The sequence below is a fragment of the Panthera onca genome, chromosome D2, assembly GCF_046562875.1.
Source record: "Panthera onca isolate mPanOnc1 chromosome D2, mPanOnc1 haplotype 2, whole genome shotgun sequence".
NCBI classification, from domain to species: domain Eukaryota; kingdom Metazoa; phylum Chordata; class Mammalia; order Carnivora; family Felidae; genus Panthera; species Panthera onca.
In genome coordinates, this window is record NC_138349.1 from 65,871,477 (window position 1) to 65,897,925 (window position 26,449).

The following is a 26,449-nucleotide window of genomic DNA, read 5'->3' on the forward strand; positions in this document are numbered from 1 at the left end:
GAGAAAGAAGTGATAACATAGTGATGTCTTAACTATGAAAGTTTATTCTGTAAAGCCTATTAAAATCCATAGAAAAGGTCTGAAATCAAATGATCATATACCTGTAAATAAACACTTCTTATATGTACACATGCAAACACATTGGCCATTGGGGAACCAGGGAGAGGGCAAAAGAGGGTTTGAAAATGAAAGCCTTAACCCTGAATGGAAACTCAGCTGAGTTCATCAGTACTGGAACATAATTGCTATTAGAAAATGTTTTCAAGGTTTCTTATAAATGAGATTGTGCTTTTGGGATTGGTCTAAGTAGATTCCCTAAGAACCCAGCCTTACAAGAAATCCAAAAATGTTCAGGATGTGCCCTTTGTGGCTAGACCATAGTGCATTAGCAACCAACTAAGTCATCTGATGTATGATCTCAGAAAACAGCCCCCTTTTTGTCCCCTAAAAAATCAGGTCAAAAGTCCGGGTGCGGTTCTTACACGGATGACTGCCTGCTGTTACAAGGTAAACTTCTGCTACTTTCCAACTCTTTCAAAGCAGTGACCCATGGCAAGAAGTACTAAGAAAATTGTTTGGTCTCCTAGTTACCCTCTTTGCCAATTCTAGAGAATTCTTTAAAGGGAATCCTGATCGAGATTCTACTACCATCTTCTCTCTACCCTCCACCTTCAGATTAGCAGGGAGAATGTGGAAACAAAACACAGGCCGAATGGCCCCTTTCTATTTTTATAATTATGTCAATCATAACATACTTGACATCTAGGCTTGGTAGTGTTTGCATTAATGTATGTTCTGCTTTTTAATTTACCCAAGTGAAAATCTTCCCCAGTTTACGATCCGTAATTAATTCTGAATAATTCTGATTGAATTTTTCCCTTTTCTTCATCTAATCTACTGATCTCTGAATGCAAATTAGAAATTCTTTTTTTTTTTTCCCCACAATAGGAACTCCTTCCCTTTTTCTGCTTCTTTGAGCCATTTCAGGGCCTTCTTTCACAATACTTGGATCCTTCTAAGTTTTCTGAATTTATGGTCTTTTCAAAAAAACTTCAAATTTCATAAGGAACTTAGCAGCCAGTAGATCTTTGCAGGGAATAAGGAACTTGAAAACTCTTTCCTTTTGACACCATGTTATTTAGTAGGGTATTTTGTTCAAATGAAATTTCTTACAAAGTCAAGATTGATATTACTATAATATTTCAAAATATTTGTTAACTATACCTTTGGTGGAAAATGGCCTACTTCATTATCTATTTGAGAAACATTCCATAAATCACATTAGCTAACACTGATACCTCCTGTAACAATTTTACTTTTTTCCCCCCTATTGATACCAACACTGCCATTGATTGTTCCAATGGATATTAACTATAGTTTCTATCTCTGAGACTATCAGATTCAGGGTAACTAGCAAACTTAGAAAACAAAATACCAGAATTATTATCAGAATTCCACCATTAAATTTTGAAATAAAATCATTCAGTAAATAGTGTTCACCATGACATTGAAATAGAAACCGAAGATATTTTTCCCTTTGAGTTATGAACTATGTGGCAATTCCTCTTCATTCTCATTGCCTAAAAATTAATATTTGTGCAATTACTGTATTCTTGTCTATGCCATATTCTTGTCTGTCAGGTGTTTTTTCTGTCCTAATTTCATATCAATTCTTTAAATTATTTTTTAATCTTTATTTTTGAGAGAGAGAGAGACAGAGCATGAGCAGGGGAGGGGCAGAGAGAGAGGGAGACACACAATCTGAAGCAGGCTCCAGGCTCTGAGCTGGCCAACACAGAGCCTGACTTGGGGCTCAAAGACACAGACCATGAGATCATGATCTGAGCTGAAGTCGTACTCTTATTAACTGACTGAGTCACCCAGGTGCCCCTTTTTTCCTTTTTTTTTTCACATCAGTTCTTTAAAATAAGACTCCAAGCTTTCACATGTTTTATATTATTCTTTCATTCATTTGCATAAACTCTTGCTGAGTACGAGTTGCATGTTAGGTGCCAATTATACTGCTAAAAATTCCTGTTATAAATGTATGTAGCGAATTATACTGATGTAAATTCTTTACTTTTTTATAAATTTCAAATAGCTTTTGATAAAGTTGTCAAATCTGACCAAAATTTCATTGAAATTAGACATACTATACCTCTTTAATGAAAGGTCAAGTGAATATAGATTTCAAACTAGTTTTAAATGAATATTAATTTTTCTTCAAACTAATAATTGGTAGCATATAGTTTCTGATGCCAAAATGTCTCTTATTATTATTTTTATTATTTAATTACACTGATCTTTACCATATATATGCACATACAGATCAGTGTAATTAAATATATCCATTACTATATGCACACACATATATACACACATATACAGAGGAATTTCATTTAGAATCCTGCTCAAAATTTTCTTCCATCTAAACTTTTTTAAAGATTCTCACAAATACATATCATGATTTTCCTTAGCAGGGAAAACCAGCAAGTGAAAGTAATTCTTTTTTGATTTCCCTTCTCAGAATGTCTTTTATTTTAAATGTGATGGTAAAATTATTATACTAAAAAATGCATTTATCAGGACTTGAAAGACAGTGAGAGTGATTCGAGCTCAGAGGAAGAACGGAGAGTCACTACCCGAGTTATTCGCCGGCGTTTGATTATAAAGGTATCCTGTAGCCGGATGGTGATGGGGCATCGCTATGTGATTAGAAAGTCCTTCCTTGTGGCCTTGAAAATTTAGCATGCTTGATAACTAAGTGGCTCTGTGTATGTTTCTTTGCATATTTGAAAGCTTGTAAGAACAACCAGCAACAAGGAAAAGGTTGTGTTGCATGGTAGTGAGTGTTCTGTCTAGGCCTGTGTTTGACATGTGACAGCTGTAATTTTGTCTGGGAATTCTTGGTATTTGTATCCTGCTTTCCCTCAAAGTGTTATATGTGAACAAAGATTTTATCTTGGTTTATATCAAATGAAACGTTCAATCGAAACCTCCGAGGCCACAGTGAGGTATGAGGTCAGGTCAAGAAGGAGAATGAAATAATTAAAAGGCTCCCCTCCTCAGCCTCAAATTCCTACTGCCTGAACAGATAGATCTTAAGTAAAAACCAGTTCTTTAATACCAAACGATGGCTGAGAATTTGGAGTAATAGCCTGGCATGGATGTATGTAACAAACAAAATTGGGCAAAACCTTCTGAAAAAAGGCTTTTAACTTGACTAACATACAGAAAATCAGTCTGTATTTTTACATATACGAAGCAGTTTTTACTGGAAGTGAAAAATATCATTCTCCCCCTGCTACAACACAGTTGAACACTATGAATAAACCTTCATTTCCCCCCACAAAGGCCTTTTGAAGCACTGACTGTATGCATGGTAAGGTCCAGCAGAACACTTTTCACAGCCTGTGCTTGTCTTCATTACTCTCTTTAGAGAGAGATTTCTTGATGTTAGAATAATTGACTACAGAAACTAGGAAGCCATTTTCAACACACAGACCTTTGAAGGTGGTCCAAATAACTTGAGGCTCCTTGGTTGACAGCTCTGGAGAGAAAGAAAGGAAGGGAAATATGTATTGAAAACCATTTATCAAATTTATCCTCCCTTTCCAAAGTGTCAGGAGGCCCAGCAGAGAGCAGAGAAGTTGGCTTAGGTATCTAAAACTTTTTAATCCTGCTGCTTGTATTTTTCATGTAGATCAGATGAAAGAAGAGGACAAAATCTGCCAAATCTGCTCTAGTATAGTTTTTCTAAGACTCTGGAAGCATTAGAGAAGAAAATAGGTCCTTGTCTGAATCTTAAACTATGCACAAATCAATCATGAGCTCAATAGATAGCTATCAAAAAAAAAAAAAAAAAAAAAAAGCACGAATCACTTTGAAAATTCCATATAGGCAAGCCAAATTACTTATGGGTGTCCAGCATATCCAGCATATTTGCAAGTATTCACCTCCCACACATTCCCTGGGATTAGGAGGAAAGAAATAATACAGGTTTTCTGAAGGAGTTAAAGCCATACTCTTTGCTCAGGCAGGATTTGTTCTTCCCAGAATCAGTGTCTTCAAGAAATGATATTTTAAAGTGAAATGTCCTGAAAAAGCACACCGAACACATTGTCTTGTAACTTGCTTTTTATGCTAATATATGACATACTGGTGTCACCTCCAAATCCACCTCACTCCTTATAAAAGCTGCTCATTATATGAGTTGACTCTCCTGTATATAGGACAGAAGAAAATAAACATAATCCTGCAAAAAAAAGTGAGAGAGAGAGAGGATAAAGAAGTTTTACTCTAAAGAATACAAAAACAAAATAATAAAAACACAAAACCCATCAAATCAATGAGGGTTATTTCACTTGGTCTAGAATTCTAGATATGCATTAGCAAGCTAGCTTTTAAGTAATTTTGTTAGAGTGTGTTATTTATATATTTGAGCTTAATATAAAATTAAGCATGTGTGATATATAAACATTTTTATTAAGGGCTTAAGTTTAAAAGACGAAATTATGCTATGATGGCTTCATAAAACAGAGGAGTCTGTGTTCTCTTCAAATCCCCACTTCTTGAAGTTTAATTTTAGGGAGGTTGAGTTGGAATGATCAGAGCATAGGTTTTATAACTGGGGAGTGCATTGTGTACACAATAGAGTCACTCAACAAATTTGGAGAAACCAAAACCTAAAAAAAATAGCTATAATTGAAAACTATAGATATAATAAAAATCTTTATAAATTACATGTATAAGAATCTTTCTGGTTACTCTTTTTCTGTTCAGAGTTTCAGGGCAGTTAGAAAGGATCACATTTCTGTTGCTTTTCTCTTCATGTGTTGGTATCTTTCTGAGATAAAAGCTGAAAACTGCCGTCATATACAGTAACTGGGATGTGGGAACTGCCTCTGTCAAAAACATGAAAGGAGAATGTTAGGGTGGAAAGGAATCATTGATACTAAAATCACTCATTTTCCAAGGTGACAAAACCAAGGGACTGGAGAGTGGTTGGTTTAGCCCAAATCACACTCCAGTACAGTAGCACTTCTGGAAGGCCCCAACCCCAAACCTAATCTCGAGCCCTCCAGTGCAGCACCTTCTACCTGCTTTTTCCACAACACTGTGTTCTCCAGAATAAATAAAAAAGGAATAGCTTCTTATAGACCAAATTAGACACTTGGCCACTTAAACCTTTCCAGCGGCCTGGAAGAGGGCAGCCGTGGGCTGTCTCTCCTGGAAATTATCTGACAGGATTGGAATGCTGAGAATTTGGCCTGCTTCATGGAGGTTGTCCAGCCTTGGGCTGAACCAGCATATTTATGCTGTTTGCCATAGTGATCCCTCTAACGTTTAGGATCTCGGAGTTGAAAACTATTGTGGGGTTGTTCCATCTCTCCCAGGACTAGCTGTGGCTATGCACGGTCCACATAAGCAGTAGGTGTGCTCAGGATTCCATTACAAGTGTGGGTGAATCTGTCTTCCTAGCCATAAAATTTGTACAACTGATGGGGTGAAAGTATAATTTTATGATTTGTCTCTGTAATGTCATATGCAGGTTCATCCATTTTTTATGAAGTTTTTTTTTTAATTTTTTTTTACATGTACTGTATTCAAGTCTCTAAGGAATAAGTCCAACAAACTCTTCCAATTGTGTGGGGACTTTTAGATTTTATAAGCATATTAATTTATTTCTATATAATTTGATAATATCACAGTTGTTTCAAATGCTTCGAAGCAGTTTCAGTAAATTACTCAGTCCTATGAGCTTGTTTATTTTATTCACTTAGCAAAGACAGTGATTACAAAGGTAAAAACTTTAATTCGCAGCCAAACTATTGTGAAGTTAGGTAGGATTCAGATAACTGAATTTTTATTATATAGTTCAACTGTATTTTTATTTCTGCTGTTGAACTTTTTGCTAACTTCTGAATTAAGTTTACATATATGTTTTCCCCAAATCAAGCAACTCAAAAGTATATAAAGTTTGATCTACTCTTTCCATTTCCCAGAGGTAACCACTTTTCACGAGCTTCAGGTTATTTTGATGTACATATATTAATATATATATAAAATGTACATGCACTTTATATACATGTAAACACACATTCCCCAAAGTGAGTTTCTCAGAATATAAAAATGGGTTATACTATCACTTACTGCTATTATAATAACTTGCAAAGTTATATATGTCACATACATGGTATTCTTTCCACTTGGGGGAGAAAGCTAAAGTTTTAATGTTCTATACATCAGACAAATTGGTACATTTCGTACTGGTTTTCTTTCCTTTTATTCAAGGACAGAGGAATAAAAGCTATAAAAGGCAGTGCCTCTAGCAGAGGTCCAAAGGGAAGTACAGCTAGTCTACATTAAGGTGGCCACTGGGGATGATACTGTGACACCATATGTGCTGTGATTTTCCTCTGAAGTAGGAAAGGAGAAAGTGGGGGGGGAGGGGGGGAGGTGTTGCCAAAAATAATGCCATCAACAAGACCAGGGGGGAAATTTTGCCTACTTAAAGGTACAAACTGTTGTCTAGAACTTTAGGAACTAATTAGAGGTTATTTTCTGTCATTAAAGATGGATGATTTTTTTTTAAGAACATGTTTCCTGACTCCTGTCTTCCCTCTTTATCTAATGGATTCCTAACTAATCTCCCCCAATTTAGTGAGTTTGTACATCATAACACAACTTACTTTGGCCTTATTAAAGCACTAATTGATTGTATTTAATGGCCAATTATGGTTAAGAGAGGTATCTTTATCTTTAGCTATACATAAACAGTATGGGTTTTCAGTAGGAAACAAAGAAAATGCCTACATGCCAGACTAGATCTAAACAACTTCTATGGCTTGTTATTTAGAAGTAGGACTTTAATTTTTTCTAAGGCTATTAATATAAATCCATTTACTTCTATTATTCACTATATTTATAAATATACCTTCTTTCACATTTCTGTCAGAGACTTTCCAAACAGTTAACTGGCATCTTTCCCCACAAAAGGGTCCATTCATAATGTATCCAATAGGATTCTACTTTACTGGATTTTCCTGGGATCCTCAAATTACCTACTATGCAAAACACCAGACATTTCCCAGAGTTAGCTCAAAAACATTTCATTTTTTCATGTTTAAACTGTAATGAAATCTTTCATCACCTCTTATTATTGGCTTTTCTGCTTCTTTATGCCTTTGTTTTCAAAATAAAATGAAATTCATTTTTTTTCCCAAAATATATGAAACCACCCACAGGAAATATAAATAACACTTCCATAAAAAACTTTTTGCAGATTTTAGTGCATTTAAGCATGAGACCTCCCTCTACATTTTTCCAATCCCCTTCCCTCTCTTAAGTGTGGTAATTGAAGCAAATCATAAGCAAGAGCCAAAGGGAGCTAAACATGAGCAGCAAGAAACATCATGTTTTATTTTCATCCCACCTCCCTCCCTCTCTACCACAGTGAGGAAAATGAACCCATGTCTCACCCAGTCATGAGCTATAAGCCCATAATCTAGAAGAATACAAAGTCATTTTGTAAAAAGAAAAGAATGAAAACAATTTTGGCAGCAAAACAAGGTAATGTTTTAGTCTTTACTCTGTCATTTTAAACCGGCTCTGCCTTTCTACTGGCTGTGACATAAAGCAGTCATAGAACATTCTCACCATTGGCTGGTGCTGACAAAATTATCAGAGCTACTACCCTTTCCAGCCCAACAACACTGCAAGAGTTAGAATCCTGGCTCTCCCAGAAATGTAGCTGTCAACTTCGTGATCTGCCATTTTCCCTAAAATAACATCAGGTGAACAACAACTACAGTACATTGTTCTAACAGCATTGTCCCGGCCACCTTTTCACCAAGAAGTCTGACTAGCAGGTCACTAGGTCTGTAGAGTAGGTCTGCGCTTAAGATGTTTGTCCTTGTTCCCCCAAACTAAGTGGCACTAACTGAATGTTGAATACCAGTGAAGAAGGTTATATATTGCATATATAGCCCCATTTTTGCTCTCTGAGTGGTTTTTCTTTTTTTTTTTTATGTTTATTTATTTTTGAGACAGAGGGAGACAGAGTGCGAGTGGGGGACGGGCAGAGAGAGAGGGAGACACAGAATCTGAAACAGGCTCCAGGCTCTGAGCTGTCAGCACAGAGCCCGATCCGGGGCTCGAACCCACGAACTGTGAGATCATGACCTGAGCCGAAGTCGGATGCCCAACCGACTGAGCCACCCAGGCGCCCCTGGTTTTTCTTATTGTACAATCATAGAGCCAAATAGGGAGATATTAAGGAGCCATATAAATCTACCAAGCTGGAAAATATGAGCCCAACTTGGGGAGTTAAGACTTTATTCCATTTTTTAAATTCACCAGAGGAAGATCTTTGACAGTTTCCCCTTGTAAATCAGATAACAGTCACTAACTGAAAGATATCATCATCTTAAATCCCTTTAGTACTGATCTTTTCTTTTCTTTTTTTTGTCTGTGGCAATAGAGATTAGATGATCCATCATCACATAAGACCCCTTCACTTGAAGATAGTATTCAGAAATTGTGTACACCATCAGACATAGTTATTCTCATTTTAATACCTCCAAAAAGCTCAGTTTTAAAGAAAAACATGATATTCTCTGTACTCTGAACTTCACTTTTTAAAAAAAGTCTATCTTACCCTTAGTAAATGAATTTTTAAATGAAAAAAAAAAAAAAAAACTAATAAAGACAATAAATGTAATGCCCCAACTAAGGTACCATCTTAATTTAGATTAAGGAAAATACAACCTAAAAATTATTTAGAGATTTGGTAGGACTAATTCAGAAACACAGTGCTCAAAATGAGGCGATCTAATTAGAGCTCTAATCATTGACTTTTTTTTTTCTTCAAAAAATGAAACCTTTTGGTTTATATAGCATTGTGTAACTGTGTTTTATAATTTTTCCTTCTTGGAGTTGCCTGCTAACCGTCAGTCTTGTACATACCTAAGGCTTACTGCTTTGACTGTTGTGGCCTAAGTAACCATTAGAGGAGTCAGCCTTTTCCCTTTGCCCTGGAGTAGCAAGCAGAATTTATACTTTTCTCTAAAACTCTGCAGAGCATGTGTGTGGCCTATGGAGTGCTGTGGAGATCTGTCCATCTAGTATGTTGCTAATCTCTATGCCACATCCTTTAGGGAGAGGAAGCAAAAAGCATTCCTGGTGAATCTGTCACAGAAGAACAATTTACTGATGAAGAAGGCAACCTCATCACCAGAAAAGTAATCATCATTGGGATTTTACGCTTCTCTTGGGATTTAGATTTTTCTACTGTTTGCTGTAGTGTCACCCCTTGAAACAGAAACAAAAATCTCACTATTGCTTCCTACAGATCACTCGGAAAGTAATAAGACGAATTGCTATCCCACAAGAGAGAAAACATGATGACATGGTAATGGAGAGGGGCTGCCAGAGAAAAAGAGGATAAACACTTTGTGAACTTTCTAGAATACGCTGCTAACAGGCTGGCATCTGCAGTGTGGCAGCTTGAAGTGTTTGCTGCTTTTGACATCCTGTGCATTTGATCAGGGTCAAAGAAAAAGACTTCTTCTTAACGTTCTTTAACATTATATATTTTTTACTGTCTTCAGAGTTTTCAGAAATAAGTTCATTTATGGAGAGTAGAATGTGCTGGTTACAGCATGTGAGAGAAATAAAATTAAAACCCTCTCTCACCACCAGACCCCTGGGCAGCACCCCCCCCCCCCACTTTGGCCTCCCACCCAGTGCTTTGCCTGAAGCTTAGTGCCTGCCTAGGGGGAGGGTGGAGAGCACCTGAGACAGGGCACTCACTTCCAGCAAAGGTACAGGGTTTCAATGTTAGAATGGCAAAAAGCTCACATCAAATCCATACATTTTTCCCTTTCCAGTAAGTTCTACAAAGGGAAATCTGAATTCCCTCATCTTAACCCGAGGAGGGCTCTCCTCTCTGGGTTTATAACAGCCCATATGCAATGTGTCAGTTAAAGAACTAATCTTAACCACTGTGCAGTGTAACTCAGCAAATGAAACTCCATCTCCCAGACAAAACACCTCTGGCTATTTGTCATTCCTTTCCTTTTCTCATTTTGAAAATAGAAACTCCAATAGCCTGTGTTTACATAAGAAAAAGTGCACTGAAAATTTCTCAAGACTAACTCAAAAGATTGGAAAGGCTACTGTGTTTCTGTTATAAAGCTGGGAAAAGTGGAGTATTTGTACAATTTTGCTCTCAGGGAAAAGTATCCCTGGTGCTCAGTGAAGAGAGGTCTTGTTTTATGGAAAATGGATGATTGCTTGATCTGCAGTAATGAGGAAGGGGTTCGTAATTCCACAAATTAAAAAAAAAAAAAAAAAGTCCCTCAGATCAACAACATTCCTATGGTGTTTAGTTCATGATCAGTGCTTTCCTGAGAAATTTTAGTCTCAATACAACAGATTGCTTAAAATTCTGTTGGCTTAAGAAGAAATAAATTATAATTTACTAATATTTGTTATAATTTGGGTTTGGGTGCCTTGAGAGCTTTGGTGGTGATTTCTTCTAGTTTACAAGTAAATGAACAGGCTAACTCATTTTTTTTAATTTATCACTAACCTTTAAAAAATTTTTATTTGTTACTATTATTCTTTTTTTGTCACTAACCTTTTATTTATCACTAACCTATCAAGTTACTCCAAAGTATAGTTATGTTACTGTATTCATTCTGACGGTGCTCTCTAGCTTGCCTCGATGATGCCAGGCTTGTGTGGTTACGCCAAATAGATTGTGTGTATTTTGAGACGTGAAGTGACAAAGTGCTTTAAACTGTGTTTCACTTACCTAATCCAGCCTCAAGGGACCAGAATGGGAACCACTCTATGACTAAAACTCTTTCACTGTGAAATCTTAACACATACATTCCTTTTTACAGCAGGGAGAAGGTTATAAGGTGAAGACAGCGAAGAAGGAAATCCGTCATGTGGAAAAGAAGAGCCATTCATAACAGTAAACGGTTAGTCAAGGCAATAGGTGTGCTCATATCAACAACAGTCGGCCTTAACTCGCTGTGAAACCTCTCCTTTCTCTTGATGAGTGATACAGATCCCCCCATCCACTGCCCTCCTCTCTTTTTCACTGAATTCCAGCTTTGAATATCCAGTATGAACTTATTGGGCTTATTTCTATATTTACATATGCAACGTACACACACACTCCAGTCACAGTTCATAAACTTTCTCCTCACAAACTAGTCAGGAATTTAAATGTAAATGGTGTTTCCAGAAGCAAATGTAAACAGTGATTTTTGAGTCCCCTCTAAGAGCAGAGGCTCCGTATGAAATGTGGTAGCATTATACAGCCTGACAGGAAGCCGGTCTGGCAACAACCAGTTAGTTCTCACTGATGCACTCTGAGATTTGTGCACATCCAGCCTTTCACTGTTTTAGCAGAATGGCCTCTGAGAATTCAATTTCCATTGAAATAGAGTGGTTGCCCATTTTAAATTAAATGGCCGAGATCCCTATATGCTACTTGGTATATCTTCCAGAAACCAGAGCAAATTAAATAGGAGGTAAATGGACTATTTTTTTTTTGAAAAAAAATTTTAATGTTTATTTGTTTTTGAAGGAGAGACAGAGCGCGAGCAGGGGAAAGACAGAGAGAGAGGGAGACACAGAACCCAAAGCAGGCTCTAGGCTCCGAGCTGTCAGGACAAAGCCCAACGCAGGGCTCAAACTCACAGACTGTGAGATCATGACCTGAGCTGAAGTCAGACACTTAACCAACTGAGCCACCCAGGCACCCCTGGACTACTTTTTTTTTTTTTAAGTGAAATATTTGGTGAATTTGCTTAAATTTGTCTGAAATTTTTTCATAGATGAGGATATTTCTAACAAACATTGTTTTCTAAGTTTTACGTTATCCTATTATCTTTAGCTATACTTATGAAAGGTCATTTCCTAAGCATGAAAAAAGCAGATGGAGCTTTGAAAAGAAATTTGAAAAGGTCTCTTGAGTCCGTGAGGTGAAGTAGCATGATTTCTCAAGGGATGTGCACCAGCAGTTCTCTTAGCCCTACTGGTCAAAATGACAAAGAGCATATAGATTCTAGTTTTTACTCGGACAGATCTTCTCTTCCCCAGTGACCGGAATCCTGCTACTGCAGTGTGGACATGAGGAACTGAGAAATCTAGTCTCATTGCTCTGAATTTTGTTTGTGACTCAACTAAGGCTGAGATAAATTCCTTTTTCTAAGTTTTTATTTTAATTCCGGTATAGTTAACATACTATGTAATATTAGTTTCAGTAGAACAATATAGGGATTCAACGCTTCTGTACAACACCCAGTGCTCATCACAAGTACCCTCTTATCTCCCATCCCCTATTTCCCCAGTCGTCCCACCAGCTTCCCCTCTGGTAATCATCAGTTTGTTCACTATAGTTAAGAGTCTGTTTCTTGGTTTGCCTCTCTCTGTCTTTTTTTTTCCCATTTGCTCATTTTTTTTTGTTTTTTAAATTCCACATATGAGTGAAATCATATTGTAGTTGCCTTTCTCTGACTGACTTCTTTCACTTAGCATAATACTTTCTAGTTCCATCCATGTTGTGGCAAATGGCAAGATTTTGTTCTTTTCTATGGCTGAGTAATATTCCATTGTATGTATATATACATATATGTATAATATATACATATATATGTATACATATATACCTGTATATGTATATGTATACATAACATATACATATATAACATAATATATACATATTATGTAATATATATATATATATATATATATATATATATAATCAAATCATTTTTTCCCCAAGATCTAGGATTAGGGTTAGAATTAGGGCAGGGATGAGGGTCTGTGTCTACTATTGCAGGCCCAGATAAATTCCTAATCCCTCCCTCTCAAGAAAGCTTACCATATGTTTATTCACTCCAAGATTTATTTCACTTCATTTCTGTGACGCTTTCTGCGTAGGCACTGAGAAACTCTCAGTAGACAACATAAGCATGGTACTTTCCCTTACTGAGCTTATGTTTTGGGGATTTAATGTTAACCAATCATAACTAATCACATCAGTATAATGGCATTGAGAAAACTACCAAGAACTGCAGAACATTCTGAAATTAATATTTACCATATATACTCGTCCAAGTGTTCTACTCTGCTCTTCATTTCATTCTCACAGCTAACCCTCTTGGACAGATGCCCTATCATCCCCATGTAACAGATGAGGAAATAGGTCTCAGATTGCCCAACATCACATAGAGTTGGCAGAAACAGGTACAAACCTGCCACCAGAGCCAACACCGTTAACACCCTCAACCATGTTGACTGGAGACTTGAGGTCTGAGGTGACAGGGAGGGCTTCCTTGAAAAAGTGATGTTTGAGTTTTGAAGACTGAACACGACATGACTGGGTGAAGAGGGAAGTTTGACGGTGTCTGGGGTCACCTTCTCGGCATGTGCAGCAGCACTTTGCAATGGCCAGAATGGGGAGGAACAGGAAGGGAGAATCTGGGGAAACAGGTCAGTGCAACTGGCAGAGAGTTTGACCCTTGGGTCTGCAGAGGTAGGAAAGGTGGGAGTTGTCCAGCCTCATGAGCCTCTCTGTAGGGATTCTGGTCTGCACACTAAAAGCAGAAGGAGAGCAGTGAAGAAAGAGTCTCAGGCAAGGGTCGGGTATGGTCCAATGTGTACGTTCTGCATCACTCGCTCTAGCTGCAAAGGCACAGAACATACCAGAGGGGGCAGTAATGGATGAGCAGAAAACCGAGTAAGAAACTATTATAGGTGCTGGCTTGGCCAGGAGGATGGTAAGAGGCAGACTGAATCAGGAGACATCAACATGACTTGCTTTCCACACAGTGTGAGAGATGAGAAAATGATGGATGACATCAGTGCGTCAATACCTAGAATGAACCCTCTTGTTATGTACGTCTTGCAGCTGTTCCTGGTGCAAGACATATCTAGATACATAGAGATGAATAAAGCACTAAGCATGAGTTTGCAGTCTTGACTTAGTCCATTTAAGCCGTTGTAAGTGATAAGCGAAAGGAATCCAGAAGAGAGTTCAGTATGCACCTCAACATTTGCCAGCTTGTTCAGACTGGATGGAAATGAACCAAAGTGGTTGCCCATTGCAGCGGAACCATTTTTCTAGAGCAACATCCACCTAGTATGTGTGAATAAATAACACCAAAAAAATACAACTGTGCTAGGTCCTTTAGATACGACATGGTCACTAAATGTACAAGAGGCCTTAAAATTACAAATAACCCACCCCGTAAAGAAGTTGTCAGGGCCTTGGCTCACATGCTACACCACTCAAAGGAGAGAGAAAGTCAGGTAGAAGTCATATGAATGTGAAAATAACTCCAGCAGAAAGCAAACTTAATGTGTCAGATGGAAAGAACAGTGATTTGACTGTAAGCCTCACGTTACTCTCCAGCGTGGTATTTACCTTCCGTAAGTGAACCTGGGAAATGAGTCCAAGAATACCCACTGGAATTCCAGGACACTGAATGCATGCTCTGGAGAAATCAATTTGCAAATATATTGAGAGTTTTTATAGCCTGCTGGCTGCCTTTTTTTTTTTTTTAATAACAAAAACAACTAAGCAAGTAGACTGCTGCCAAATTTCACGGAGTCTCAGATGGTGACATCAAAATTTTTATTTCCCATTTTAGAACCAGCTAAATTTTGAGCTATCTGAACCCTGCACCTGCTTTTCTTTAATACTGAGTCATAGTTATCCTGTTTTTAATGTAAGGGAAAAGCCAATGGCTTTCAATAGCTATGAAGATTTGTACACAGTGTATAGTGATTTATAGTTTACAAAGTGATTTTACATTTTTGTCTTATTTAATCCTTCAAAGAAGCTTCTAGATAGGTTAGGCCAATTTTGTTTGCTACCTTTTGCAGATGAATATTCCAAGGCTCAGAGAGGTCAATGACATTTCTATTGTCACACAGCTTGTGATTGGTAGAACTAGGACTTAAACTCAAGATTATTGATACTCTACCTAGTGCCCTTTCTATTACACTTAGCTGTATGTCTACAATTTGAATAATAATAGTCATGTTCTAGCAAATGATTACTATATGCCAGGTACTAGGTAAGATCATTACATACATTACTGAATATAATCCCCAACACAATGCTGTAAGGTAAGTACTACTCTGAAGACCGAAGTTGAGAAAAGTTAAATGATTTACTCAAAGTCCTGTACAGCTGATAAGCAAAAGAATAAATTTGAACTTATCCAGAACCTAAGTTCTTAACTTATATTCATAGTTAAATAGTAGTTGATGATGCTTAGAGACCTAAAAGCAAATTTTGAATCAAACAGATGTACATAGACAACCTATAGTAAATGTCCTCATATTTTACACAGTGAAAATACTCATAGATGTTTGTTCTTTTTTAAAATAAAGCAGACATCCATTTTGAAGGGGGTAACCTCTAAGTGTTTACTTCATAAGTACCATTAGAGGGCTGATTAGTGAGGTTGTAGCAAAGGAAGGTCCCCAGATGTAGCCATAAAAGACTGTGGAGCAGCTGTATTCCAAACCTCTTCTGGGGAAATGCTCAGAATCTCACAGCCATGTGGAAGCCAAGAGTGACAATGCTTGCCAAGGGCAACACTTTTTCTAAACCAGAAAGTTGGTTCATTTTTTTCATTCCTTCAAAAAATATTTGACCTTCTGCCTGGCTAAAAGTGGAAAGGCTGGATGTATGATGGTGAAGAAAACTTCCATGGGCCCTGCCCCTCCTAATCTCTCAGCCTGCATGGAACAGATGCTTCAGGGCTAAAAATTCAAAGTCCAATATCCAATAAAAGAATAATGCGGAAACACATTTAGACTTTTGGGGGCTGGGAAGGTCACTCTGAAGTCATGACACATAGGGGCACCGGACTGACTCTGTTTGTGGAGCATGTGACTCTTGATCTCGGGGTTGTGAGTTCGAGTCCCACATTGGGTGTATAGATTACTTAAAAATAAAATCTTTAAGAAGAAAGAAAAGAAGTCGTGACATTTAAACTAAGAACTTATAGGTGGCGCCAACCATGAAAAGAATGGGGAAGAGGAGAAGCAGACTCCAAGCAAAGGATACGACATGAGCAAAAGCGGTGACCGGGAAAAGGCATAGTTGAGGAAATGAAAGAAGAGAAGTGTACACCAGAGCCTGGTGAGCTGGTGGTGGATGAGGCAGGCAGGCACATGATGACTTAAGTGAGGGGTGCATCATCACAGGCCAGAGAACAGGCTTTAGATTTCATTCTAAAAGAATTTGAAGCCCCTGAAGGATTTTAGCCAAGAGCCTGACCCAATTTTTTTTTTTTAAAGCACATAGGTTATGTAGAGAATGGGTTGGAGGGGAAACAAGAATAAACTGAAGGTGACTGGTTAGGTTACTGAGCAGTTCAACTAAGCCGTAGTAGTGGCAGGGCTAGGACCTGGGCAGTAGCTTTAGGAAAATCAACAGGTAGATTACTTTGGAGGGGCAGGGAGGATGGAGAAGGGTTGAGTCAAGAATGATCCCCAGGTTTCTGGCTGACACAACAGGGCAGTAGAGAAAGGAACAGAAGTAGAATGGGTTTTTAAAAAAGGACATCAAGCATTCAGGCTTAGATTTGGGTTTAAACTGCTTTTGAGACTTCCAAGTATTGTTTTAGATATATAAGTCTGGAGCTCTGCAGAAAGGTTGGGGCTGCACTTCTAGAAATGTTCGAGTTATCACTAAAGAGGTAAATGTTGAATACCAGAGAAAGGGAACAGGAGAGAATAGATGTGAACCCCTAGGGAGAGGATTAAAGTGAGCCTGGGAGGAGCTCCCAAGGAACAAGATTTTGAAGAGGAATAGAGTTAAAAGGTTACCTCTGACTTCTTCCTTCCTAGACATCTCAAAGCTATTCTATATCCTATCATCTAAGATCACCTACATGTTCAGCCTCAACCCTGCAGTATACTTGTGTGGTTTTTCATAGTGGTGGATGAGAGAAACTCTCCTATAATGTAGATCAGCTAACAAGCTTTTGTAGGCAGGTGACCATGCACATTTAGAGCTCCTTTGCTTCTTAGCTACTATGTGCAAGGTTTGTGACACACACCGTGTAGGCAGTAGGGAGAGCACAACATTGTAAGATACTATTTTAAGTCTGACGTTATTATCTGAGAGAATCCCTGCCCACTATAACTTTACAGTCTAGTCCAAGAGGCACACATGATCATAAGTCACACAAATCAAAATACATAAATGTAATAAATGATATAACAAAATGCTCAGGGCAACCACTGGAAGATATAATTCCCTCCAACAGAGGAGGTCTTTTAAAGTTTCTCAGAAGTACGTATTTGAACTAGTTGTTTTTTTTTGTTTTTTTTTTTTTTAACGTTTATTTATTTTTGAGACAGAGAGAGACAGAACATGAACGGGGGAGGGTCACAGAGAGAGGGAGACACAAAATCTGAAACAGGCTCCAGGCTCTGAGCTGTCAGCACAGAGCCCGATGCGGGGCTCGAACCCACGGACCGTGAGATCATGACCTGAGCCGAAGTCGGACGCTTAACCGACCAAGCCACCCAGGCGCCCCAAACTAGTTTTTGAAGAAAGAGTAGCATTTGAGACACAGCAGTGTGGAGAATCATACGTGCTTTGCTCAAGAGTTTGGCCCTTATCCTGGATACAGTTGGGTACTGGAAGCTTTGTGGCAGGAAAATAATATGATCAGATATGATTTAGGTAACTCTGATAGAAGTAGAGGAAGAAGAGAGTTTGAACACAAGGGCCTCAGATCTGCAACACAGAGGAGGGCCTGAACTGGAACAGAGAGAATGAAAAGCGGAGAAAAGATTTGAGGAACCAGATTAGTTCCGTGTTGGGAGAGAAGAGCGAGAGTTAAAGACATCAGGGTTATAGGTATGTAGGGTAATTATTAACAAAATCACAGAACCTAAGACCACAAAATCAAAATTAGTGATTGACGTAGCCTGGGTGATGAAGTAGCTTTGTAGATAGTCAGCGTGCAGGGCCCTTGACATTTGATGATGATCAGAGAGAGAAGCCTGGGCTGGAGATCATAGTGTGGTCATTTTTGGTATTTGGGTGAGAAGTGAAGTGGCCGGAGTCGATGGACCTGCCAGGGAGTTTACTAGCTACATGAACTTAGCTGGGGTCTGTGCCTTCATTTCCTCACCTCTACTGGGGGAAGAATAACAAACCTCATAAAGTTGTTGTGGGAATTAGCTGAGTTAATACAAGTAAATTGCTTCAGAGAGCGGCAGGCAAGCCCATAGTAAGTACTGAGTAAGTTCAGCTAGTAGTAGCATTAAGGCAGCCAGGACCAGTGGCCTGTAGACGAAGATGCGACGGGTGCCAGGAGGGAACAGTGGAAGAAGTTGGAATGGCAGCATCACTGAAATTCTCTGAGAAACAAGGGATGTGAAATAATTGAAAGTATTCTGAAGTATACCAACATCAAAAGCAGAGAAATTCCATGGGAAATTACTAAAAGAGGCATTCTCATTCCTCTTTACTAAGGAATGAACAGAGATAGATAACAAAAGCCCAATGGCTCTAGTTAATGACAGATCTGGATTTTAACCCAGATCTCCTGATTCTGCTTTCCAGAAATCCAAGGTGCCTGAATTGCTTCACTTCGGAATATTTTCCCTGAATTTATTTGGAAGATCTGTTTTTATTTAGTTTTGTTTGTTTTTACTTTTCTTACCCTTTAAAAAAATCCCTAATTAACCAAAAGCCTTGGCTCTGAGGTCAAGAGCAAGGATTGTAGAGTCAGGTGGTTTGATTTCCATTTCTAGCTCTACTATGTACCAAGTTCACTCTCTTGGGTTTGTTTTCTAGCTCTGTGGCTCTGTTTCCTTATCTGTAAAATGCAAGATTATAATAGTACCTTATTGTTATTAAATGAGCTAAGCCATTTTATAACAGTGCCTGGCACATAACATTTAATAATAATAGCTGTACAATTTTATTATTTAATTAGTATATCTTTTTCACAACCAAAATATAAATCAATATCTTCCCAGTATTTTTTTTTTTAAACTGGCCCTATGACCTCAAGTATTTTTAAAGTCACAAGTCATTAGAAAAAAACAAACTCAAAAAACCATTTACTGGATGGTATGAACTGGGAATTATTAAATTTCACTGTAGTTTATCATGTTTACATGAAGAACTAGAATTAATGCTTAGGAAAAAATATTTTTAGTCCCATGACTTCTGTAACTCAAGAGAGAAAAAAAAAAAAGGAAGGGAAGAGAGGTGGGTAGGGATGGAAGAGAATAGTATGACAAATCTGCGTTCTCAGTAGGCTATAAGAAAGGCATACTAGAAAAGGCTTTCTTTCCTAAAGCTGTAACAGAGCTAAGTCTTTAAAGACGAGTAACAGTTAACCTGCCAAGGCCGATCTCCTTAGGGAGAGCGGAGTCTATACTTTCATGGAGATGACATTTGAAACAAACTTGAAGGATGGAGAGGAGTTAGATACTGGTGAAGATTGGGGAAGAGAAGTATAGGTGGATACAAAATCATGAGCAAGGAAAAGGAAGTTGGTGGGGCACCTGGGTGGCTCAGTTGGTTAAGCGTCCAACTTGATTTCAGCTCGAGTCTTGATCTCAACTCAAGTCTTGCTCTCAGGATCGTGAGTTCAGGCCCTCCGTGCCCAGAATGGAGCCTACTTTAAAAAAAGAAAAAGAAGTTGGAAACCAATGTGTTGCTGACTAGCACACAGTCTAGCTCCCCCAAGTGTGGTCCATGAAGTATCAGTGTCACCTGGGAGTCTTGTTAGAAATGCAGCATCTCTGAGTTTACCCTGACCCACTGAATCAGAATCCACATTTGAAGATACTTTAGGTGATACATAAAGATATTAGACTTTGAGAAGCAGTGTTCTAGAATATATGGTTGCCTCTTAAACATGGTTGAACATTCAAATAATCTAGAGAGTTTTTAAAAAGTTTTTTGGTATTTGAGGTTTTTTTGATTTTTTGGAGCTCCACCCCAAGAAATTCTAAATAAATTGGCATGAGATGTGGTCTGGACCCTGGGTTTAAGTCTTCCCAGATAGTTCTAATGTGCACCCAAGTTTGAGAACCATTGGAGATTATGAAAAAAGCTTCTCGCTGAGGGGTAGTGGACAGTAAGCCTGATTGGGCTGAACTGCAGAAAGCTTCATATACCAAACTAAAGACAGGTGATTTTGTTTTGTTTTGTTTTTAAGGTGGGCCCTAGGGGCTAAAAACCACTGGTATGTGGATCTGTAAAGGAAATTGTGGTTCTAACTCAAGCATACCCCTGACTTGAAAATGGATGTGGAAAATACAACATTCATCTGTAAGATATAAACTGCCATGAAAATACACTGATAGCTGTTTTTCTATATATCAAAAATGTTTCTTAAAATATATATATATATATATATATATATATATATATATATATATATATAGTAAAATGATTAAAAGGAATGTTTGTTTCTACTACCTTTGGGTTTGAAAAGCATGCAAAACCCAAAGACAGATTCCTAAATGCAAAGGCCTCTGTCTCAGATGTATTACTTAAATCCAAAAAGAAAAAAGGACTCAAATTCTATTTCTGAAATGTCATCTTGATGGCCCCTGCCATCACACCTTTCCATCAGATGGCGCTCTCATCACAATTTGTAAGATGTCAATATTTTATAATAGGTATACAGTCTCTCAGCCAAGGCACTCATGCTTTTTGTAGAACACTGTACTTGGTATAAAGTCTTTTATCCAATGAATGACCTTCCTGCACCCCATGTGGTTAGGGCCAACACACTCTGATTGTATGACCAAGAACAAGAGAGATTTACAAGAGGAACTCACTCCCCAATTTCTTTTTAACTATCACCCATACCATACCTGAATATAAATGGACATAATTAATAGCATTTTTAAAAATTATAGAAACAAATCCAATATTTCTATAAAAGATAACATGTGCTTGCATCAAGGTGATAGGAGAAACACCTTGCTTCTTATGGCAAGATTAACCTGGGAAATTGGATTGGCTTTTGGAAGAGAGGATGCAAAACAAAAAAAAAGTTCAACTGGGTTGTAGTGATGATTGCATATCTATATAAATGTATTGAAAACTATCAAACTGTATATTTACAATAAATTGTATGGCATGTGAATTATATGTCGATTAAGCTGTACAGTATGGGGGGTAGGGGGTTCAACTAGAGAAGACTGCTGAGAAGCCTCCCTAGGAAGACGCAAGGAGACCACGGGGGTAACATCATCATAGGGCCATCTAAGAACCCTAGTGCCCAGAAGATTAGGTATAAGTGGTAATAGAGGTGAGAAAATCCTGATCCTACTTGGATTTGCCCACTTTCTAGGGCATGTCCTGCCCAAATAAGTCACCTTCCTTCTCTACAACCTTTGCAGAGTCCTGGGAAGGGGGGCAGATATTGAAATCACTCCAGAAGCACTTGACACTTTGATGTTCTTGGCTCCAAGCATTAGTGACCTGGGGCATGCTGGTCAGTAGCACTTTCAGCACAAAAAAGGAAGCAAGAACTAGTAGAGCAGACAGAGGAAGTACTGTACTAACATGTTTACATAAGCTGAGGTATCCTGGGTGATCCCTCTTAAAGAGACAGAAACTTGTCTGGGGTAAGTAAACAAACTCAGGGGCACTGAGGACACCCTTGGGCCCCAACAGAAACCCAGTTCTGCTGGTGCTTCTAGGCCTGCACAAATGGTCTGCTGCTTACCAGTGAGTGAACACGGTTATTCCTACAATTGTTCTTGCTTTCCTCAGGTTTTCACAGGGGCTGGGATTTGTTCTCGGGCCAGTATTCAGGTCTGTCGCTTCACACTGAGAGAGGACGATGAACTATATGTAGGCAAACTTTGTTTTATGAAGAAAGAGTTCATAGCAAAAGCAGCTGATTTACTTTGACTGTATTAAGACTGGTTATAAAACACTGAGACTTTATGCAGTTATTATTCAGTAAGACAAGATGTTCTCAGCTTCCATAAAGAAGCTCAAATATAATGAATCGATTTTGTCGTGACTGATGTGGGGCAGGAGGAGGGAAAGTATTCTTTGCAGTGATGGAAGACAGTCTTTCATTTTAATTGGTGCATGGAAAAGCAATTCCAGAGTAATGAAGTAATGATGCTGTTCTCCCTTTTTGAAAGATTAGTTGTACTTTGGGGAGTGAGCACTTATAAAACATATGGACATTCCTGAAATGCTCTATTCTGACTCAATATCCCGGGCTCCTTTATGCCCATGAGAACTCCAGACCCCTGATATTTTGATGTTGATGGAAATCCCACACAGCACCTCTGTGAGCCTCATTTTATAGATAAGACTAGGCCCAAAGGGCTGTAAATGGCTTTCCCAAGTATCTGAGTGACCTGATCGTTACAGATAGAGCCCTAGAAGAGGTTCTTTTCCAACACAATCTCAAAAACCACACATACAGTGAAGAGTGTGCTTTGGAGATCACAGGGTTACCTAGAAAAAGTCACTGCCTTCAAAGAGCTTTCAGCTACACCTCAGGGTTTTGACCTAATGGATTGTGTTGGTAAGAAGAATCATGTTAAACTACCCCATAAGAAAGTAGAGGCCTCGTTCTCTAAGCTTTTCTGTTGAATGGGAAGGAAGGCTTAGGCAAGGCAAGAAAAGAAAAGAAAAGAAAAGAAAAGAAAAGAAAAGAAAAGTAAAGCAAAGAAAAGAAAAAAGGAAGAAAGGAAGGGAGGGAGAAAGAGAAGGAAGGAAGGAAAGAAGGAAGAAGAAAGCAAGCTAACCTCACTCCCTCTTGTCTGTCTTTCCACAGGATCGTGTAATTTTACTGCCAGTATTGAGAAATTCATGGAAGAGATGTCAGCAGGAAGTAAAAATTCATGGAGAAGGGTGTGTGTGTTTGCTGCTTCCACACATTAATGGCATGATTTTTTTTATGCAAAAAGAAAAAAAAAAGAAATCTACCCACATTTTAATTTAGCATGAGCCAATTTACAGAGCATGGAAATTCACTTTCATTCCCAGGATTGGCGCGTGTGCAATTAGCAATGCAGTGTATATACAAGAAGCCATGCTGTTAACAGTTTATCCTAAGTAATTTGGTGTCATTTACAAAAGGAAGAAATTCCTGCCGCCAGAAGGGACAGAAGACGGGATGATGAAATCACAGAGAAACACTAAAATTACTAACTCCACAACAGCTCGCCTTATTTTTCTTGGACCCAAACTGTCAGGGTATAAACACTATTTGTTTCTTTTTTAAAACATCTATAGTTTTGCTGTAAATAATAACACTGTATAAATTCTAACAGAAAAATAGAATAAATGTTGATAAGGCACTGCCTCTTAGAACACAAACAGAATATTGCAAATGCATTTAACATACTAGGGGTCTCAAGTGACTTCACCCTAGAAGAGGAGGGAGGGGTCCTGGGTGGGGGGGGAATCTTCACTGATTCTTGTATATTAGCAATTATAATGTTTGTATATGCAAAACTGCTAGCTTGATTTTAAAAAACAGAAACAAATCTTTAAAATCTGCTGCAAATTTAAATAATTCCCAAAATGAGGAATTCTGTAGTTCTGTGAAAAAATTTTTTCTTCAGAATACTAATATTTTGATGCATGTGTATCACCTTATTTTGATTAAATCTTTTCCAATTTTGCAAACACTACAGTATACTGCAACACAGAAGATTTTATCTGTAAACACAAAGCCCTTCATCTAATATTTGTTGCTATTGCCAATTTTTCAATGAAATGAACTAAAAATGAAAAAAAAAAACCCTATACAGTAGTTGCTTTAGGGGGAGGGTGGGTGCTGTTAGTGCTTAAAAGGGGGTAATGCTTGCCGCTTTAGAGGTGGATGGTGCTCATAAGAGGCCCCAGTCGGGGGTATTTAAAATGGACTAAACAGAAATTCTTAGCTCGTAGAATGGCAGCACGCTGTACAATTATTACTGTATTGTGTACTGGCTATAAGATGTAGACACCTTTGAATAAGCCAATCATTTGTAACCATTCTAGCAGTGTCATATTAGGTTAATAAGGCTGCTGTGTTTTAAAGGGCATTTTTATTTGGGTTTTGGTGAAATCCTTTAATTTGTTGATTATATTCATATAAAATCAGCATTCATTGACACATAGCTCTAATGACATATGTATGAAAAACCATACACTGGATGACCTAGTCGATTATTTAAGCATAAAATAAATTGTGTTAAACTCTTCACCCACCTGTGCTCTACAGTGTCCTTGTGTTCTCTGGCAAAATGTGCATTTCGTGGAGGAGCGAAGAATTAAAGATTAACCGACAAGTGATCTTTGCCCTCATCCTGTTTGTGCTGCCCCCAGAAAAGTGGGGAATTGGGGCTTATTGCAACCGCATGTCCAGAAGTTGTCAACTGACAGCTCCAGGAACCCTCCAGGGCTTTTCATCCCTCGTGCTCTTGTTTGCAGTTGGCGTTTGTGGTCGGTGCTTAGAAGTTGGGAGATTTTACATAAGAACCCAAATTTCTAACTTCCCGTAAAAAGCAAGATTTGACAACAGTTCTCATTTCCAGAAGGCAACAACTTGTGGGGCCGTGTCATGCTTGCCCTCTGCAACCAGGTGTGGGGGGTCCAGACAGTGCAGAAGCCAGCCCCGCCTCTTACATTTGTTGGTCCTGATTGGCCTGGTAGGTAGGCACTGAGGTTTGCAACCAGACACTACATGATTAATTCAACAGGGGCAGAGACTGGCTGTTTTAATTTTCATTCTAGCCCAGAGCCAGGCTATACTGGTGGTGGTACTCACAATTATCATCACTAAAATTGGAGCACTCTCTGCCCGACTGTAAGTGCATCGCATTGATTCAGTCTTCATAACCACTTCATGAGGTAGGTACTGCCTTGGGTAGTAATTGTCCCTTTACAAATATGAAAGGGGTGCTTAGAGCCATTTGACAGGGTCACCTATTTCCTGTCCATTAAAGATGATTGCTGATGGGGCACCTGGCTGGCTCAGCCACTGGAGCATGACTCTTGATCTCAGGGTGGTGAGTTTGAGCCCTACCTTAGTGCAGTTTAAAGAAAAATGTTGAATTGGATCCATTGTTCCCAACGAAGATTCAATATCAATGCGGAACACATGTATGGAGAATTTACTTTGCATGAATAATGGAGCTAGACTGCATTGTATGAAATCCAAAGCAAACAAAAAGTGCCTCTCCACCGCCACCAAAATCATAATGAGCAAACTCAGACCCCTGAAAGGGTAAAAAAAAAAAAAAAAGTTCCAAAAGCCTCTCGGAAAATCGGGATCAGAATTCAGATATTCTAACTTCCCATCTAAGAGTTACGGATTTCTGACTCCTAGTCCTTGACAGGTGTTTATCCTGAATTGGAAACTCAATCACGTATACTTACCTGGGTATTAAATGGTATATTGTGTTTAGATAGCTAAAAAATTTGACTTTAGGGATATGTGATGGGCTAAACTACAGTTCAAGAACAAGTTCATAAATTTACTCAGAAATGAAGTATCCAAAATGGGAAAACAAAGCTTTTATTTGCATTTAAATGTGTGTTTGCATATATTTATATATGTATGCATAGGTTGACTAGGGCATACATTATGTATTCCTAACAGTCTTTGGCCTGCTAGCTTATAAAAATGTATTTAAGCTTTTCCTTGATTGACATTGCTGTTAAAAAAAAAAAAAGCAAATCTGCCATTGATAGATTTCTGATATTTGCTATGTTTTTCATTTTATATTCTTAGCAAACCCCTGAGTTTGTTAAAATGTCACTAGCATATTGCCATATAAGTTATGGCAATCGACCATGCAGGGTTATCTCATCATTTCTAAGAGGGATCTACTTTACTGAACACAGAAGCAGTCAGCCTTCTTTCCTCTATTAATAAATTCTGCCTTGGCCTCCTGATGCTCCACCATGTTTGTTTCAGTACCGTCCTGGGATTGCATCAAGACTGAGGTTTCTCTCTAGGGCAAATAAAAAATTGTTCGTTTCCTTTATTATTATGAGTGTCAGGTCACATTTGGCTGTGCGGCAAGGGTATGTGGTAAGCCCAGAAATATAAATCACAGGAATAATAACTCATCCCTTGAGTCTCTGAAGAAACCAGGATCCCAAAGCTAACTTCCTATCTGGATAAGTCTTTTTGGTTTGTTGCAGAGGCCCTGACATATCAAAAGGTGTGTAATTCCCTAGTCATACAGCACTGCTTCTCCTTCATGAATTCATGACCAAATAGTCCAGAAGTAAATCTAACATTGACATATGAGCCTAACTTCACAAGAATTCTTTCAAAAATGGATGAGGCAATGGTGTCATTCATTTATGTCATTAGTTCAAGCAGTGGCTTAACTCAGAACTGGGAAAGAGTAGTGTTACCGGCTTTTCAAAAGAGTCCCAGCAGGTGCACCG

The 26,449-nt window shown here is 38.4% G+C and overlaps 1 protein-coding gene across 35 annotated transcripts in view; it reads left to right on the forward strand.

Annotated features, from left to right (window-relative positions):
• Window positions 1–24,251, forward strand: part of ANK3 (ankyrin 3) — a 687,918-nt gene extending 663,667 nt beyond the window's left edge. For 28 of the 35 annotated variants that reach the window (XM_060642689.3, XM_060642719.3, XM_060642717.3 and 25 more), the window contains 6 exons: window positions 457–507; window positions 2,587–2,673; window positions 9,159–9,242; window positions 9,353–9,412; window positions 10,911–10,991; window positions 22,833–24,251. In XM_060642689.3, the coding sequence (XP_060498672.2) occupies window positions 457–507; window positions 2,587–2,673; window positions 9,159–9,242; window positions 9,353–9,412; window positions 10,911–10,982 (354 nt within the window). In that variant the 3' untranslated portion in view covers window positions 10,983–10,991; window positions 22,833–24,251. The remainder of the gene's footprint in view (window positions 1–456; window positions 508–2,586; window positions 2,674–9,158; window positions 9,243–9,352; window positions 9,413–10,910; window positions 10,992–22,832) is intronic. The other 7 variants (XM_078434288.2, XM_078434291.2, XM_078434293.2 and 4 more) reach the window with 4 other exon arrangements.
• The last annotated feature ends 2,198 nt before the right edge of the window (window positions 24,252–26,449 follow it).